This window comes from Malaclemys terrapin, chromosome 21 (assembly GCF_027887155.1).
Source record: "Malaclemys terrapin pileata isolate rMalTer1 chromosome 21, rMalTer1.hap1, whole genome shotgun sequence".
Taxonomy (NCBI): domain Eukaryota; kingdom Metazoa; phylum Chordata; order Testudines; family Emydidae; genus Malaclemys; species Malaclemys terrapin.
This window is the reverse complement of record NC_071525.1, coordinates 16,115,187-16,130,476: the sequence shown is the minus strand read 5'-3', so window position 1 is coordinate 16,130,476 and position 15,290 is coordinate 16,115,187. Positions and strand designations below refer to the sequence as shown.

Below are 15,290 nucleotides of genomic sequence, written 5' to 3'. Positions count from 1 at the left end.
TACTTTCTTCCTGGGACTAGAAAGATCCTTGTTGTGATGTGGGGTCAGGCAGTGCCCACTGTGTAGGGGCCCCCTCTGAGGAGTCTCTGGGAGAGCGGATTCTTCTTGATGGGCCATCAACGCCTGTCTGGCCTGTGAGGGTTGCCCCTTTGTCATTACTGAAAGTCCAGCTGTTGGCGTCTCTCAACCTCACGACATATTTCAGTCACACACACAGCAAAACTTCGTAACTTCACATACAATGCTAGCACGTACAATTCAACTGGGGATGTTAATGCTCAAGAGATCAAGAGGTTTTCAGTTATACCTCACAACACAACACATCATAAGTAAGGCTGCGAATCATTCATGGAGGTCACAGTTTCCATGATCTGTGAATTTTGCAGTGCTGGTGCGGCTGACTCAGGACCACCCCAGCAGCTGGGGAAGCCCAGGAGCCAGTCACACCGGCTGCTGCTCTGGCAGCCCCAGGCAGCCAGTCCCCAGCACTGCCCTAGTGTAGTGGTCAGGGACCACTGGCGGCAGGGGGCACCGGGACGCTTCCCTTCACCCCAGCAGGTAAGATTTAGTCACAGGTTGTGACATTGTGCAGGCTATATGGTTTTATAAAAATGTAAGTGAATGTAATGTAACTGGGATATGCTTCATGCAAAAGGTCTCTTGTAAGGTATCATTACAAAGCTTATAATCTACTGAGTGCGATCATCCTATTTGTAGAAATGTACCACTCTTGTATCCAAAACTAGAAATATAAAACATAACTCTGAGGGCCTATTGAAATTATGTAAAGTGTAGGCCATTAAGGATGGTTTGAAATCTTGATGACTCCCATTGTCTGCAGATGGCTGTATTTACCTGTGAGTCTTCCTGTATATGTGTGTGCTGGCAAGTGAGTAATGAAGTCTTGCAGTGACATGTGATCATGTCACCTGAACTGGAATCCATCTTTAACCTGATGCTTTTCCAGTGGGGGGGGGGGAACCCAGAGGGACAAAGGGTTCCCGCCTTATGCAAAAGATATATAAAGGGGGGAAGAGAACAGAGAGGGAGAGGAGCCATCATGAAGAATCCCCTAGCTACCACCTGAGCTGCAACAAGAGCTGTACCAGGGGAAAGAATTGTGCCCAGGCCTGGAAGGTGTCCAGTCTGAGAAAAAACTTACTGAAACATCTCTGAGGGTGAGATTAGTTTATTTTGTATTTAGTTTGATTAGACATAGATTTGCGCATTTTATTTTATTTTGTTTGGTGACTTACTTTGTTCTGTCTGTTATTACTTGGAACCACTTAAATCCTACTGTCTGTATTTAATAAAATCACTTTTTATTTAGTAATTTACTCAGAGTATGTATTAATACCTGGGGGAACAAACAACTGTGCATATCTCTCTATCAGTGTTATAGAGGGCGAACAATTTATGAGTTTGCCCTGCATACGCTTTATGCAGGGTAAAACGGATTTATTTGGGTTTAGACCCCATTGGGAGTTGGGCATCTGAGTGCTAGAGACAAGCACATGTCTGTGAGCTGTTTTCAGGTAAACTTGCAGCTTTGGGACAAGTGATTCAGACCCTGGGTCTGTGTCTGGAGCCAGACGGAAGTGTCTGGCTCAGCAAGACAGGGTGCTGGAGTCCTGAGCTGGCAGGGAAAACAGGAGCAGGGGTAGTCTTGGTACATCGGGTGGCAGCTCCCAAGGGGGTTTCTGTGATCCAACCCATCACACAGGTATTTTTAATTAAAGTCATGGACAGGTCATGGGGCCGTGACTTTTTGTCTATTGCCCATGACCTGTCCATGACCTTTACTAAAAATACCTGTGACTAAAACAGAGGTTATTCTTAATCATAAGAATATCACAGTGGTTAATATGGAGGCTAATTTTACCCAGGGACAATAAACGTACTGTTAAATTAAGCTGCTTTGTACAAAGAAAAACGTCATTGCCCGGGAATCCTGACAAGCAGCCCCGGGCCCGTCCCCTGGAAGATGTCGCCAAGAGGCTGAACCCATCGTGTCCAGCGCACACATGTAGCATTTATAGTCTGCGCGCACAGGGGTGTCTCAGTGCAGCTCTTTCTTTGACGGGGCCAGTGCCCGGGTGTTGCTGGCAGCCAGGACTTGTCTGCAGGGGGCGTTTCAGTGATATCCTCTGAGAACCGGTACGATCAGCACCAGGCACAGACCCAGCAAAGGGACCCAGCTGCCGCCCAGCCCTGCAGCAAGAGAGAAAAGCCAGGGGGAACTGGCAATGAGTTACAGCAGGGGTAGTCTATTTTTTGTCAAGGTCCAAATTTCTTGGTCAAGGTCCAGAGAAACATTTTTCACATCACAATAACAATAATGATAAATACATCCATTTTTTTTTTTTTTTTTTTTTTTTTGCTGTCCATTCAACAGCGTCTGGTGGTCCGGATTTGGCCCATAGTCTGCATATTGACCACCCCTGAGTTACAGGGTGGCCGGCATCAGGGTATGATAGAGCAGTTCACAGCTCTGCCACCAGATGGCAGCAAATGTGTATCCAAACTGGGCCTGATGTGCATAGAATGTCTAGGATCAGCCTACACTGGATCGTATGAGAATCCCAGACCCACCGCAACTAGACCCAGGGCAGCTGGTGATGGGGCTCAGTGAAGGAGAAAATGATTGACTGTCCCAGCCTGGGGCTGTCCCCCATGGCTCTGCCAGCACCCCTCAATCCCGATCTGTAGCCCCCCTCTATCCCAACCCTGGGCTCCCCACCCTACCCCCACTGGTACACCATAATACTCACAGGCAGCATTTCCTGCAATCCCGGTCTGCTTGGCCAGGAAGCGGCCGGTTTGAGTCACTGTAACTTGTCTCGTCTCCGAAGTGATGCCCAACTCCGAGGTGACGTGGCAGCGATAGATGCCCTCATCCTGCATGCGGACACCCCTCAGTGTCAGGGACGCGTTCCCTCGAGCCAGCCCCTCTGGATCCAGCCAGGTCCGGTTCCTATAAGCCTCGTCCTGTCTCGCCAGCTGGTCCTTCCCATAATAGTAACTATGAACCACCAGGGCCTCTGTCCCCACCTGTTCCTTCTGCCAGGTGAGGGTCAGGCGCTGGAGGTTCATCCCAGGCTGGGACGGGAAGAGGCAGCTCAGGGTGACGTCCCCCCCGAACCGAGCAGTGATGGGCAACTCGGCTGTGATGAGCCCTGAAAGGGAAACAGAGTCAGGCGTAGAGATGCGGCTGCAGCCCTGACCCACACTCCAACCCCCACTGCCCAGCGACCCCAGATGCAGCCCCTTCCCCGAGGGACTCCACAAATCGCAGGTGCAGTTATACACAAGCATCACAATTTAGTTTACAGATGGAAGAATGGAGGCACAAAGGCAGTGAACAGACTAACTCAAAAGTCACCCAGACAATCAGTGGCAAAGGCAGGAAGAGAACCCAGGAGTCCTGACTCCCCCCCCCCCCAACCACTAGACACCACTCCCCTACCAGAGCCAGGGATACAACCCAGGAGTCCTGACCCCCAGACTCCCCTGCTTCCACCCAGTGGCTCCCAGCCTTGTCTCTGCCCAGGCCCAGCTCGGCGGGAGCTCCAGGGGTCCCCCCGCCCCCGGAGCGCAGCAGGGAAGGGGAGGGGCAGAGGCAATGACCCAGCTCACACAGGAGGGGAAAGGGGGAGACTGAGCTCTGATTGGTTGATCGACTTCTGGTATAGGCGGGGCAGTGAGGCAGACGGCCAATCAGAAGGCAGCTCCCCGGCCCGGGGAGAGCTCGGTGCGGCTCCCGCTCCCCGGCCCGGCCCCTCCCGACCCGGCGCACCCGGGTGGGAACCCCACAGGGGGCGGCGCAGGGACCCCGGACCCCGCAGGGGCGGTGCTCACCCCACAGCGCCCCCACGCGGCCAGCAGGGGGCGGCCGGAGCCCGGGACCATCGCGCTGCAGCGGGGCGAGAGCAGCTGGAAGAGACGGGGGGGGGGGGGGGGCGTTAGCAGGGACCGGGCGCAGCGGCTGCCACCGGGGGGCTGGGCTCTGCCACTGCCCACCCCCGCGCCTGCCCCACCGTATCCCCCCCATTGCCGGTCACCGGCCCCCTCCCCACACGCACCTGCCGGTCTCCGAGGAAGTGGCGGTGCCGGAGCCTGGGATCGGGAGTTTGAATCTACCGCGTAAAATCCTATTGGGAAATCTCCAGCCAGCAGCCCCGCCTCTGCGGTTGGTTGGGTTGGGCCCCCCCAAGCTCTCCCCGCCCCGCCCCACAGCCGGGCTTCCTGCCCGGGGCGCGGTCCCGACTCCCGGGGTGTTTTCTTTTAAATCTGCGCATCGCAGGTGGGGGGCAGAGTCCAGGGACTTGATCCCGGCCTGTCAGCGCTCCCCGGGCAGCAGAGGGTCCTTAACCCACGGACCAGGCTGAGGGAGATCCGACAGCCACAGCCGGACCAATCCCGACTGCAAACAGGGGGCAAGGAAGGGAATTGACCCTTGGAACAACTGCCCCAGGGACAGGAGGGATCCTGCAGCCCTTGGAGTGGTTCCATGGAGATGGGGTGCTAGCTCTACCCTCAGATGTGGGCTGAAGGCAGGTGTCTGTGAGCTCCCCACCTACCCATCACCCCCTGCCCTCTGGAGCTCAGCAGCAGGTCCCTGCCCCACAAGCCCCCCAGCCACTCCCTCCCCCCAAGCAGGTCTGCCTCCCAGCCATGCCTAGGAAACAGCTGTACACCCTTGTGCTTCACCCCATGCTTCCCTTGCTCTCATGTCCTGCCCCACACCAAAGGGTGGGACCTCCTGTGACCTGCAGAGGGCAGAGAACCCCAGGGGGCAGCCTGCACCCCACTCTGGTTCCACAGCCCACCAGGGGTAGGAGCTGCCAGCTCCTCCCCAGAGCCATGAGCACAGGCCTGTACCTGGCCTGGTGCACCAACTCCTCCGACACCAGCTCCTTCTGCAGCAAGGGAGACCCTGGCACACATCTGCGAAGGGCCTGTCAGCCTGCAGCCCCTCCAGCACCTTCTGCCTAGATTCTGGCTGCATTTGCCCCTCCCTCCCAATCCATGCACACCCCATCCCTGGCCACACAAAGTCACAGGACCTCCTTGGCAACCTGCTCCCAGTGCTGGCCACAACGGCCGTACAGCTGGACCAATGGAAGCTGGACATCCCCCACCAACAATCACACCTCCCACTGGTGTCCACTGACTCCTTTGATGAGCAGCTCGTTGTTCCCCTCTCTGGATCCCTGAATTTTAACCTTCCCTCTCATCCCTGGTTTTTCATTAGTTGACCCCAGAACCTCAGTCCAATGGCTCCTCCCCTTGGATTGAGGGGTCCTTTCCGGGGGTGGAGGGGAGAAAGAAGAGAGGGCCTAGGGCACAGCTATTGTGCCACTTTGACAGCACCAATCTAGTGAAAGCTACATTGGCCTCCTCACCGGGGGGGGGGGGGGGGGGAAGCTGCGTCACCCTAGTGCCTTGAGGACACAGAGCAAGACCCCGCTGTGCTCGGTGCTGTACAAACCCAGAACGCTGCTGTAAATGGGGAAAGCGCCCTTGGCCAAACAAGCAGAGAGCAGCGCGTAGAGCAGGGGTTAAACACAGCAGGAGATGGGAATTCACATTTGAGGGGTTGGGGCAGAACAGACAGGCTAGCGCCCAGCCATCAGCATTTGCCAGTGGAGCGACCTAGGCCGGGATCATCACGGTGTCTGAACGAGTTGAGGGTGGAGAAGTAGCCCAGCTGTCTCTGGTTCAGGGTGGGGGCTAACGGTGCTGTGCCACCTGTTGCCATTCATTGCCTCTCTACCGCAGCAAGCTGCCACCAGGAAGCGCTGCAAGAAGCTTGCCAAGCTGAGGCCCAAGCAGCCCAAGTGCCAAACAGCCTCCTGCCAGGACGTCTCTTCCTTTCATCCCCGCGGGGACAGGAGAGAGAACGGAGCTGTTTGCTCGGCATGGAACGCAGGTTTAGAAGGGTGACGGAGGATGGGCCAGTGTCACCCTCTAATTGCACAGTCAGGACTCCTGGGTTCTCTCCCAAGCTGGGGGAGGGGAGTGGGGTCTAGTGGTCAGAGCCAGGGGGCTGTGAGGGAATAGCTCCTTAGACTATCCCATTATGGTCCCAACGAAAGAGAGAGACAGATGATGTAGGTTTTATCCCTTTACTTTTATCATCAGAGTTTGCAAGGCCCAGACTCTGCCCCATCACAGGACACCGAACTCTCGAGCGGACAGGACTGAAGATAAAGACAATCAAAGGATCGGCCGGAGACGTCGAACCGAGGGGCTGAGCAGAGCCACTGTGCCCCGGGGCGAGGGGGCACAAGTGGCTGACGCACCAACACCAGCCAATCAGATCTTGCCGGGAAAGGTCCCTTCTGCCAGGCGCTCATCCCAGGCATTGACCTGAAAGAGACAACAAGTTCCACTGATCACCCATTCCGGCGTGACCAGAAGAAAGGAGCTCCGGCTTGGGGCGGGAGGGGACGGCCAGGACTAAGGCTAGCTGGACAATGGCTTCTTGACTTCCCGCTGGCAGAAAACTGGACTTTTCTGCACCTTTTTTGGCTGAAAAGCCAGAATTTTGATTAGTGCCTCACGGAAGCTGTACTTCAGGGGCCTCACGCCCCCATTCTCTATCAGTCAAGCATCCTAGTTGGACTACAACTCCAACGTGCATTGCACGAGAGTCTCCTCACCCCTTACCACAGTGCATCATGGGAAATGTAGTGCAGCCAGGGAACCTAGTTCATAGAGAGCAGGGGGCCAGGAAGATACAAACTACAATGCCCATGAAACATTGCAGCAGAGGAACCAAATGGAAATACTTTGGTTTTCAGGCATTCGGATTTGATGACAATTTGCGATTTTTCCTGCAAGAAGCAGACACACGTCATGAAAAATTGTTCCTTTGTGGATCTGATTTTCCATCAGAATCACCCGACGGATCTGCCAGAACTAGGACATGTAGATTGATTGCCTAGATGAGAACAAGGCAGCACTTTTTATTAGTGCTCCAGCCAAGGGGCTACAGGCTGGGGATTCTCCAAAGGGAACTCCCTGTATCCCACAAGCCTTTGGACCTGCAAAGGATTATGGGATCTGCGTCACTGGGCAATTTTTCAGGTGGAGAGGCTGGTGTGACTGAAGATGACAGGGACCCACACAGCTCCTGGGGCTCCAGATCAGAGAGACCCTCACATTGCAGCTTCCCAGCTACACCAATTGGCTCCTGCATCCATCTCTAGCCGGAATTAACGCAGATGCAGGCCCAATCCCGTGAGGTGCTGAGCGCCCTCTGCCCTCCCCCACACGCCTGATAACCCCACTTTCTAGCCAGGAACCTTTCAGCCCCAGTGACCTACCCAAGAGATGGGACAGAGGGACGTGTACACACGGCGGTACCACTGGCAGCACGTGGTGTCGGCTCCCTTGGCTGTCATGGCTTTCTCGCAGCGATGGAAGTCTACGAGAGAGAGAGAGAAGTTTCAAGGCTAGAAAAACTCCCCAAAGCTGATGCTTCTGGGGGGAGCAGTTTCATAGATTCTGAGGCCAGACGGGACCACTGCGATCATCTATCTGACCTCCTGTACAAAACAGGCCATAGAACTTCCCTGAATTCCTCCCCAGAGCAGATCTTTTAGGAAAACATCCAGTCTTGATTTAAAATTGCCAGTGATGGCGAATCCACCACAACCGTTGGGGAACGGTTCCAGTGGTTATTACTCTGTCAAAAATTTACACCTCATTTCCAATCTGAAATTGTTTAGCTTCAACTTCCAACCCCTGGCTGGTGTTAGACCTTCGTCTATAAGACTGAAGAGCCCATTATTAAAGATTAACTCCCCACTGCAGGAATATAGGCCCACGTCACATGTGGGTGAACTGTGGTTTTAAATTGAGTTTGGATATTAGCAAGAGCAACCAGCCCAAAGCATGTGACCAAAAAGAACGAAATCAGGACTAAGAGGAGTAGTTGTGTGACACACAGTGACCCATCAGGATATCGGCGTTATCTTACTTAAGGTTTGAGCTGAAGTAACAAATAAAACAAGGTTAATTGGATACCAGGGGCATAAATAATTAGCTATTTAACAAACTGCTTCATCCAGCCATAGCTAAGGTCTGATGATTGGCAATGACCTCACAGGTTTGTTAAAGGGTATTAAGGGGTTCTCGGCTAATACTCGCCTGACCAAGTTGGGGGCGACCAATACGGGGCCAGGTCTACACTGCAGACCTATCTTGGCATAACTCCATAGCTCCAGGGTGTGAAAAATCCACGCCCTTGAGCGACTGAGTTATACCGACCTTAACTCCCCTGCGTGTAGACAGTCAAAGGGAAGGCTTCTCCCACTGACCATCAACACAGCTCGAGGAGGTGGTTTAATTACACCCATGGGAAAGCTCTCTGTCATCAGTAGCGGAGTGTCTTCACTTAAACGCTGCAGCATTTTAAGTGTAGACCTGCAGAGTTTAGCATGTTTGTAAGTATCTTGGTCAAATGCTTATCAAGGTTTTGTTACTGTAGTAAACTGCTTATTATTTAGGCATGTTTAGAGTCATTGAATCAATACCATTTGGCCTTTGGATTTAATAGAGGAATTTATGGTTAAATTAGTGTCATGGGAATACCCTGTATAACAACTCCAACTCCCACACAGGTACTTACAGACTGGGATCAAACCACCCCTTAACCTTCTCCTGACGCTAAACAGATGGAGCTCCTGGAGTCTCTCGCTATAAGGCAGCTTTTCTAACCCTTTAATCTTTCTCTTGGCTCTTCTCTGAATCTTGCCAATTTATCAGCATCCTTCCTGAACTGTGGACACAGAACTCCAGCCGCGGTCGCACCAGTCCCGATTCAAAGGGAAAAACAACCTCCCTGCTCCTACTCAAGATTCCCCTGTTTACGCATCCCAGGATCGCATTAACCTTTTTGGCTGCAGTGTCGCACTGGGAGCCCACATTGGGCCAATTGCACACTAGGACTCCAGATCTGTTTCTGAGTCACCGCTTCCCAGGAGAGAGTTCCCCAAATGAAAGGCTGAGGGATTAAGACACCCGTGGCTGATAGCATCGGTGTAGCTTCCTCAAGGTGCTGAACACTGGAAATCAGTGGAAATTGACAGCCAACTGCTAGCCCTTATTCTGTACATGCTCAAGGACACAGCTTGCATCTCCCCAGCTCTAACGCACCTTAGATTAAGAGCTTGGTGCTAATCTGGTCCCCATTACTGTCATATCTGAGCACCTCGAAAAATTTTCCATAGATCAGTTTTCCATTGGAAAATGCAGTTTCACCAGAATCGCAGATTTTGCAGGAACATGTTGATTTCAAGAATTTTCAAGGGGAAAGAGTCAAAACGAGTCTTTTCATCAAGGTCAAAATGTTTTTTGAGACTATCATTTAAATTTGTACATTATGTTAACTTTTTATAGGCTATGAAAAGACAAAAAGCACAACACTGTGATGGTTCTGGACCAAGTTCTGAGGGAATTTTCGTTCCACGGAGAATTTTGAAAGTTCAGCTTTTCGTTCTGATTCGGTACCAAAATGTTCAGAATTTCCCACTGGATGGAAAACCGGCTCTGCCTTAATGGATTTGTCCTCACCACACTCCTGTGAAGCAGGGCAGTGCTATTACTCCATTGTACAGATGGGGAAAGTGAGGTACAGCAAGGCTAAACAGTTTATCTGACATCACACATGGAGCAAAGCAGGGAATTTAATCCCAGGTCTCTGCAGTTCCAGGCTAGCAGTGCCCTAATCACTTGGCCATCCTCTCTCTCGTTACCAAGAGACAATATGCTACCAAAGCCTTGAAGAGGAGATATTTTTAAGCTGAATATTGTTTAGGCCTTATTAAATGAAAGCTAAAAAAACCCAGAGCTAGATCTCTCCTTGCAGTGCTGGAAGCCAGACACATCGGGAATATGGTTAAACAAACACAGACACCATAAGCAGGGGGGGAATCTTTGAAGATTCTCTCTGTCCTTCATACAGCAGCATAATTCCAGTTCTCCATCTTTTACAGATGATGTTTGAACGAAAGCTGCTGCAGTTTTACTCAGACGCATCGTGTTGAGCTACTCGCAGGAGTAACAGGCCGAGACACAGAGTAACTCAAGAGCCTGGGAAAAATGAGGTTCAGGATTCAGGGAAGCCTGTTTGGGCCAACTGAATTGGCCATTATGAAGCAGCAATTCAGGATGGATTGCCTAGGACTAGAAGGCACCGTCCTCGAGTTCAGGCAACTCCATCATAGCATCTAGCGAGGGCTTGTTAAATTAGATTAATGAACAAACTTCCCCCATCGCCTTTAGATTGATCTTTGTGGCAGGACTTCTGTACTGTGCGCTCTACATCATCTAACAAATCGATTGTCTCACTGGTACCTCAAGCTTGGGATGTACCAGAGCTTTCTATTTCCTGGTTTTCAGAGGGTTAAGTTTAGCCCCTCTCTACATTCTGGAGGGCATGAGGCAGCACCAGCTGCCTTAAACTCTGCATTAACTATATCTGGAGGCTGTTGACATGCACTTAATGGAAAGCGAAGCAAATTGGTAGTGGGCTCAAAACAGGGGTGTTCAGGTCAAATTCTCTGGCCTGGATTATACAGAGGTCAGACTAGATGATTTAATGAACCTTCTGGCCTTTAAATCTGTTCATCTCATCCAGGGGACTTCAAAGGGTCTACACACCATGTGTAGCACCCTGCAAATCTGTGGATATCCACGGACCATGTTTGTGGATTGGATGCGGATACATATTTTGTATCCGTGCAGGGCTCTAACCATGTGCAAAGTTATGCAGGTCCTTAAGTCTTTGCGGATCAGGGATTCAGGTTATAAACTCTTCAAGACAAGGACTGTCTTTTATTATTTTCATGGCACGTGTACCGAAGCACCCAGCACACTGGGACCCCCATGGATCGAGGCCGTTAGATGCTACCTTGGCGGTGCATAAATTTACGAGTTAGTTACAGGAGGGGAAAGCAAATGTGTTTCATCATTACCTGGATATTTTTAACTATCAATTTATGGACTGTGGGCAATCTAAACAATAGACAAGAAGCAAAACTGACTAGGCCTGTATCACCAGCCAAAGTGAACAAGCTGCATCAGAGTTCAGATCCTTTGGTTGCTAACAGCCCATCTCACCGAGGTAGTTCTGCCAGCAGTTGCGAGTCTGGTTCTGATTCGGGAACCTGCTGTCAAAGGGGGCGGTTTTGTAGTTGTCCAGCTTGGCCTGGATGCTGTCAGCCATTTTTCTTGTTCTAGGGAGGGAGGAAATAATCACGTCATTTGTATTGTGGCAGTGGCTAAAGATCCCAAACAGGGCTCTATTGTGCTGGTCACTGCACAGACACAGAGCGAGAGACAGACCCTTCCCCGGCTGAGATCGGGGTCTTGTGGTGCCAGGCGCTGCATAGACACAGAGAGTCAGCTTCTACCAAAAGGAGCTAACAATTTAATCCCAGCAAGGCCTCTGCGCTTTGAGCAGTGGGGGCGCCCCAGGAACCGTGACAACGCTCTGAGCACGGGCTTCACACCCCTTTGCTCTGGGATCTGCCCCCCCCCCCCCCCCCATTTAGACTTGCAGCTGCCTCCCATGGCCAGGAATGTAGCAAGTGAAGCCCCCTCCGAGCTACCAATGCGACCGGTTTGCAACACCCCCACGTCAATGAATCCAGACTCACAGGGCCAGCTCCAAGGAAAGAAAACCTTCGCAGCCTCCCCCCGCTGACGGGAAACCGGGGTGAGCTCTGGGGCTTCCCACCGCCCTGGTCACATTCCGCCAGAGCCAGAGCCCCGATCTCTCCCCATCCGCCCCCTGGGGATGACCCCCCCCCCGGGCCGCCCCGCCCCGCCCAAGCCGGTTTCGGGGGGGGGTTAAACCCCGGCGCGACCCCCCCCCCCCGCGGATCCCGGGCAGGGCTGAGCCGAGTCCCGGGAGGGGGGCTGGCCGCGCGAGGGGCCCGGGTTCGAGTCCTCGGGGCGGGGGGGCCCCAGGGACAGCCGGTGCCAGGGCGGAGAGGGATCCCCGGTCCCGGCCTCACCCGCGCGGCGGCTCTTCCTGAAAGTGACTTTCACCCTGAGACCGACGGTCTGAGAGCGGAACCACAGAGACGGATGGGGCTAGAGAGGCGCCGGAAGTGACGGTTTATCATGGAGGGGACGCGACGCCCAGGCTAAGAGAGCGGGGCAGGGCGCGGCTAGAGCGTCGCCGCGAGAACATGGAGAGGGGAGGGCTAGAGCGGCACCGGAAGAGGGCGGGGAGCATCGACAGGGGTGGTCCCATCGGCGCTGCGACCTCCCGCTGCTACCATAATACACATAATACACGGGCACACCGTGCAGACATTACCACAATACACAGAATAAACGGGCACGCCAAAGAGACACGGTTACCATAATACTCATCATAATCGGGCCCATGGAGAAGCCACTTTAGATTCAGCTCCCGCTGCCCAGCCCCCAGCTGATCCCACCCCACGTGCAGTGAGAGAGGTTGCTGGGGAGTGTTGCCGTCACCAGCTCAACCTGAAACGTTGCCCCAAGTGGCCCTATAGAAGAACCAGGCCAGTTGCCAGGCTCCTTAACATGCATCAAATCCCCAGGGCCTTTGCCAGTCCCCGGCCCCGAGCTCCTTGCAGATGCACCAGGCCAGCTTTAGGTGTGAGCTGTGGGGCAGCTAGGCGGTGGCCCAGGGCAGCTTGTTCAAGGGGGCACTAATGGGGCTGTGCAAAGGGGGGTTGTCAGTGGGATGGTGCCGCTTTTAGGGTGACCACCCGTCCCTTATTTTAAGGGCCATCCCTTGATCATTTTAACATTACATTGAAGCTCATAAGAACATAAGAACGGCCATACTGGGTCAGATCAAATGTTCTAGTCCAGTATCCTGTCTTCCGACAGTGGCCAGTGTCAGGTGCTTCAGAGGGAATGAACAGAACAGGGAATCATCAAGTGATCCATTCCCTGTCGCCAATTCCCGGCTTCTGGCATTGCACTGTATAGGTGAGAGCCGTGGAAACGCACACTGGAAAAAAAATATCTGCAAACAAAAACGGTTTTCCTTAAATGTCCCTTAAAATAAAGCATTCTCCCTTATTCTTCATGTGGTTTTCCCTTAGTTCCATCCAACAAAGGTGGTCACCCTGGCGCCTAGGGAGCGGCTGTTAAATTTTAACTCTGAGGGGGGACCCTGGAACTCTGAGCCCCCACATGCCCCAGCAACTGCCCAACTTCTGCAGGCAATGTGGGGACCCCACAGTGGGGCTCCCCATTTTGTCAGGGATATTTTTAGTAAAAGTCAGGGACAGGTCAATGGCTTTTGTGAATTTTTCTTTATTGCCTGTGACCTGTCTGTGACTTTTACTAAAAATATCCCTGACAAAATCTTAGCCTTAGGCATGAGCAGCGTGGGGGCGATGCTGGGAGCCACTGCAGTTCATTGGCCCAGAAATGTGATGCGGGAATGTAGGTTGCTCGCAGCTTGGAGGTTAAAACCAGAGATGCTCTGGGCACGTGCTGGCCACAGTCCTGACTTGGGCTCCCTGTGACTGCACTCCCCCCCACTTCTCCATCAACACCCTGCCATCGCTGCTGTGTGTCCATCTGCTTGTCTTGTTAGGGGACAGTGTTGGTACCGATCACTGGGGAGCGAGTGTGTGTTGTCCCTCCCCTCAACCCCCAGGGTTACTATATTCCCACCCAAGGTACCTTTGCCCCCAGGTTCATAGATCAACATAGTGTGGTCACTAATAACCTCAGGGGGTCTCCGTCTGCTCTCCTTCGTTGGCTTTTAGGGAGCTGTACATGGGTACGATGCTTTTTTGGTCGTGGAAATGTCATTAAATGCAAAACCCCTCTCTCCACTGTGACATTCCTTTATTTGTGTTGGGGTAGCTCCTGGGGCCCTGGTCCTCGCTGGGCTGGGAAGGGTTCGATTTTTTTCATTAAACGTCGATTTCACCTACACTCGCAAATCACAGGAAAAAAAATGTCCATCCCTGATAATCGAAGTTTACAGCTCGGCAAAGTAAGCAAAATGCTGCCTGACAACTTCTTAGTTTGATCTAAGGATGTTTGCTTTGTACCTTGTGACGTGTGATGTTGACCATTTGTGTTTTAAGGGTTATAAACTTTTTGAATCTCAACATCTACTGTCATTAACTATGGTCTGACCTCCCCTGATAGCTTCCCACAATGGAGAAAATTTAAATAGCTAGAAATTGAAAAAAAATACTTAAAAACAAATGTTGATATTCGCTGTTAAAATTATCAAAAAAGAAAAGTTGAATTCTGCCAAGCTGCTCATAGACCAGGGCTCCCCGCTGGGTGCTGACAAACACACAATGAGAAACACATTCCTTCCCCTGGAGATTTCACAATTATGGCTTGACTATGCCTGGAACTATTCCTAGATAGCTTCACATGGGGACCCTCATACCGGAATAAGGGCGTCCACCTAGGGAGTTAATCAGGAATAGCTGCTGCACTTTAAATTCACACCCTACCTTAATCCGAATTAACTTCTCAGTGTAGACAAGCATAGAATAACAGTGTCTTGACCCTGTTTAGCTTAACACAAACAGGTCACATTGAACTGTGCCTAAAGAAGCAAGACCACCCTGGCTTTACTAAATACATTTCTCTTTGTTTCTTTTAAAGAACACAGAATAGATTTAGTATAAAAATACAAAAGACTTAAAACTACGTTTCTTTTAAAGAAAATTGGTCTGACTCCTTCCCAGCAGAAAGAAATCAGCAGCATCAGTATCTGCACATTATGCACAATAAGTTCCTGGTTCTCGCCCAAATCCTGCGAACTCCTGTCACTCTCCGCAGCCGATCCTGCGCCTCTGAAACCCAGGAGGCAGGTCCCGGAAATCTCGCCATTATAAAGCATAATACATGAGTGATGATGAAATCTGCCCTTGGATCCACGAGGGGAGGTTGCCGGCACCCCATGTATGAACGTTGGGGATACTGCAGCCAACTGGAACCGAGCACACCGACATGGGGGATTTCTGGGAGCAGCTTGGGGGGACGTCACGTCCTTCTGTTAAGCCTGGGGTGGGGGGAGCTGCTGTCCTATCGCTCTCCACCCACCCCCTCTTATTACTTAATACCCCCAGCCTCCCTACACTCCTCTGTCTGCCTCCTGTCCCCCACAGTCCCCTGCCCACTTCAGTCTGCCTCCTGTCCCCCACAGTCCCGCCTACCCCAGTCTGCCTCCTGCCCCCCACAGTCCCCTGCACCCCTCTGTCTGCCTCCTGCCCCCCACAATCCCCTGCCCACTTCAGTCTGCCTCCTGT

The 15,290-nt window shown here is 52.3% G+C and overlaps 2 protein-coding genes across 3 annotated transcripts; both read right to left on the bottom strand.

The window, feature by feature from the left end:
* Window positions 1-1,173: 1,173 nt before the first annotated feature.
* On the bottom strand, window positions 1,174-4,584 carry LOC128827351 (CD276 antigen-like). Its single transcript, XM_054011207.1, has 4 exons — window positions 4,581-4,584; window positions 3,859-3,933; window positions 2,772-3,176; window positions 1,174-2,211 (listed from the first exon to the last, which is right to left on the bottom strand). Exons 1-4 carry the CDS (start codon window positions 4,582-4,584, stop codon window positions 2,135-2,137), a joined length of 561 nt encoding a protein of 186 aa, XP_053867182.1. The 3' UTR covers window positions 1,174-2,134.
* A 1,530-nt stretch (window positions 4,585-6,114) lies between these two features.
* LOC128827069 (cytochrome c oxidase subunit 6B1) lies at window positions 6,115-12,137 on the bottom strand. Of its 2 annotated transcripts, none has more exons than XM_054010779.1 (4): window positions 12,030-12,137; window positions 11,131-11,246; window positions 7,332-7,432; window positions 6,115-6,372 (listed from the first exon to the last, which is right to left on the bottom strand). In XM_054010779.1, the coding sequence occupies exons 2-4, from the start codon at window positions 11,234-11,236 to the stop codon at window positions 6,319-6,321; spliced, it is 261 nt and encodes an 86-aa protein (XP_053866754.1). In that variant the 5' UTR covers window positions 11,237-11,246; window positions 12,030-12,137; the 3' UTR covers window positions 6,115-6,318. The 2 variants fall into 2 exon arrangements, with proteins under 2 accessions (XP_053866754.1, XP_053866755.1); XM_054010780.1 differs by lacking the exon at window positions 12,030-12,137 and adding an exon at window positions 11,670-11,751.
* Between the last annotated feature and the right edge of the window lie 3,153 nt (window positions 12,138-15,290).

What these genes read in the sequence shown, in the direction of transcription:
- LOC128827351 (XM_054011207.1), bottom strand. An exon ending in CCGCGTGGGGGCGCTGTGGG is followed by an intron (nt 3,177 to 3,858) that starts GTGAGCACCGCC and finishes TTTCCCTTTCAG; the next exon opens with GGCTCATCACAGCCGAGTTG. An exon ending in GATTGCAGGAAATGCTGCCT is followed by an intron (nt 2,212 to 2,771) that starts GTGAGTATTATG and finishes CTCTTGCTGCAG; the next exon opens with GGCTGGGCGGCAGCTGGGTC.
- LOC128827069 (XM_054010779.1), bottom strand. Translation starts at nt 11,236, where the DNA reads ATGGCTGACAGCATCCAGGCCAAGCTGGACAACTACAAAACCGCCCCC. An exon ending in CTGCTGGCAGAACTACCTCG is followed by an intron (nt 7,433 to 11,130) that starts GTGAGATGGGCT and finishes TCTCTCTCGTAG; the next exon opens with ACTTCCATCGCTGCGAGAAA. An exon ending in CCCTCTGTCCCATCTCTTGG is followed by an intron (nt 6,373 to 7,331) that starts GTAGGTCACTGG and finishes TGTCTCTTTCAG; the next exon opens with GTCAATGCCTGGGATGAGCG.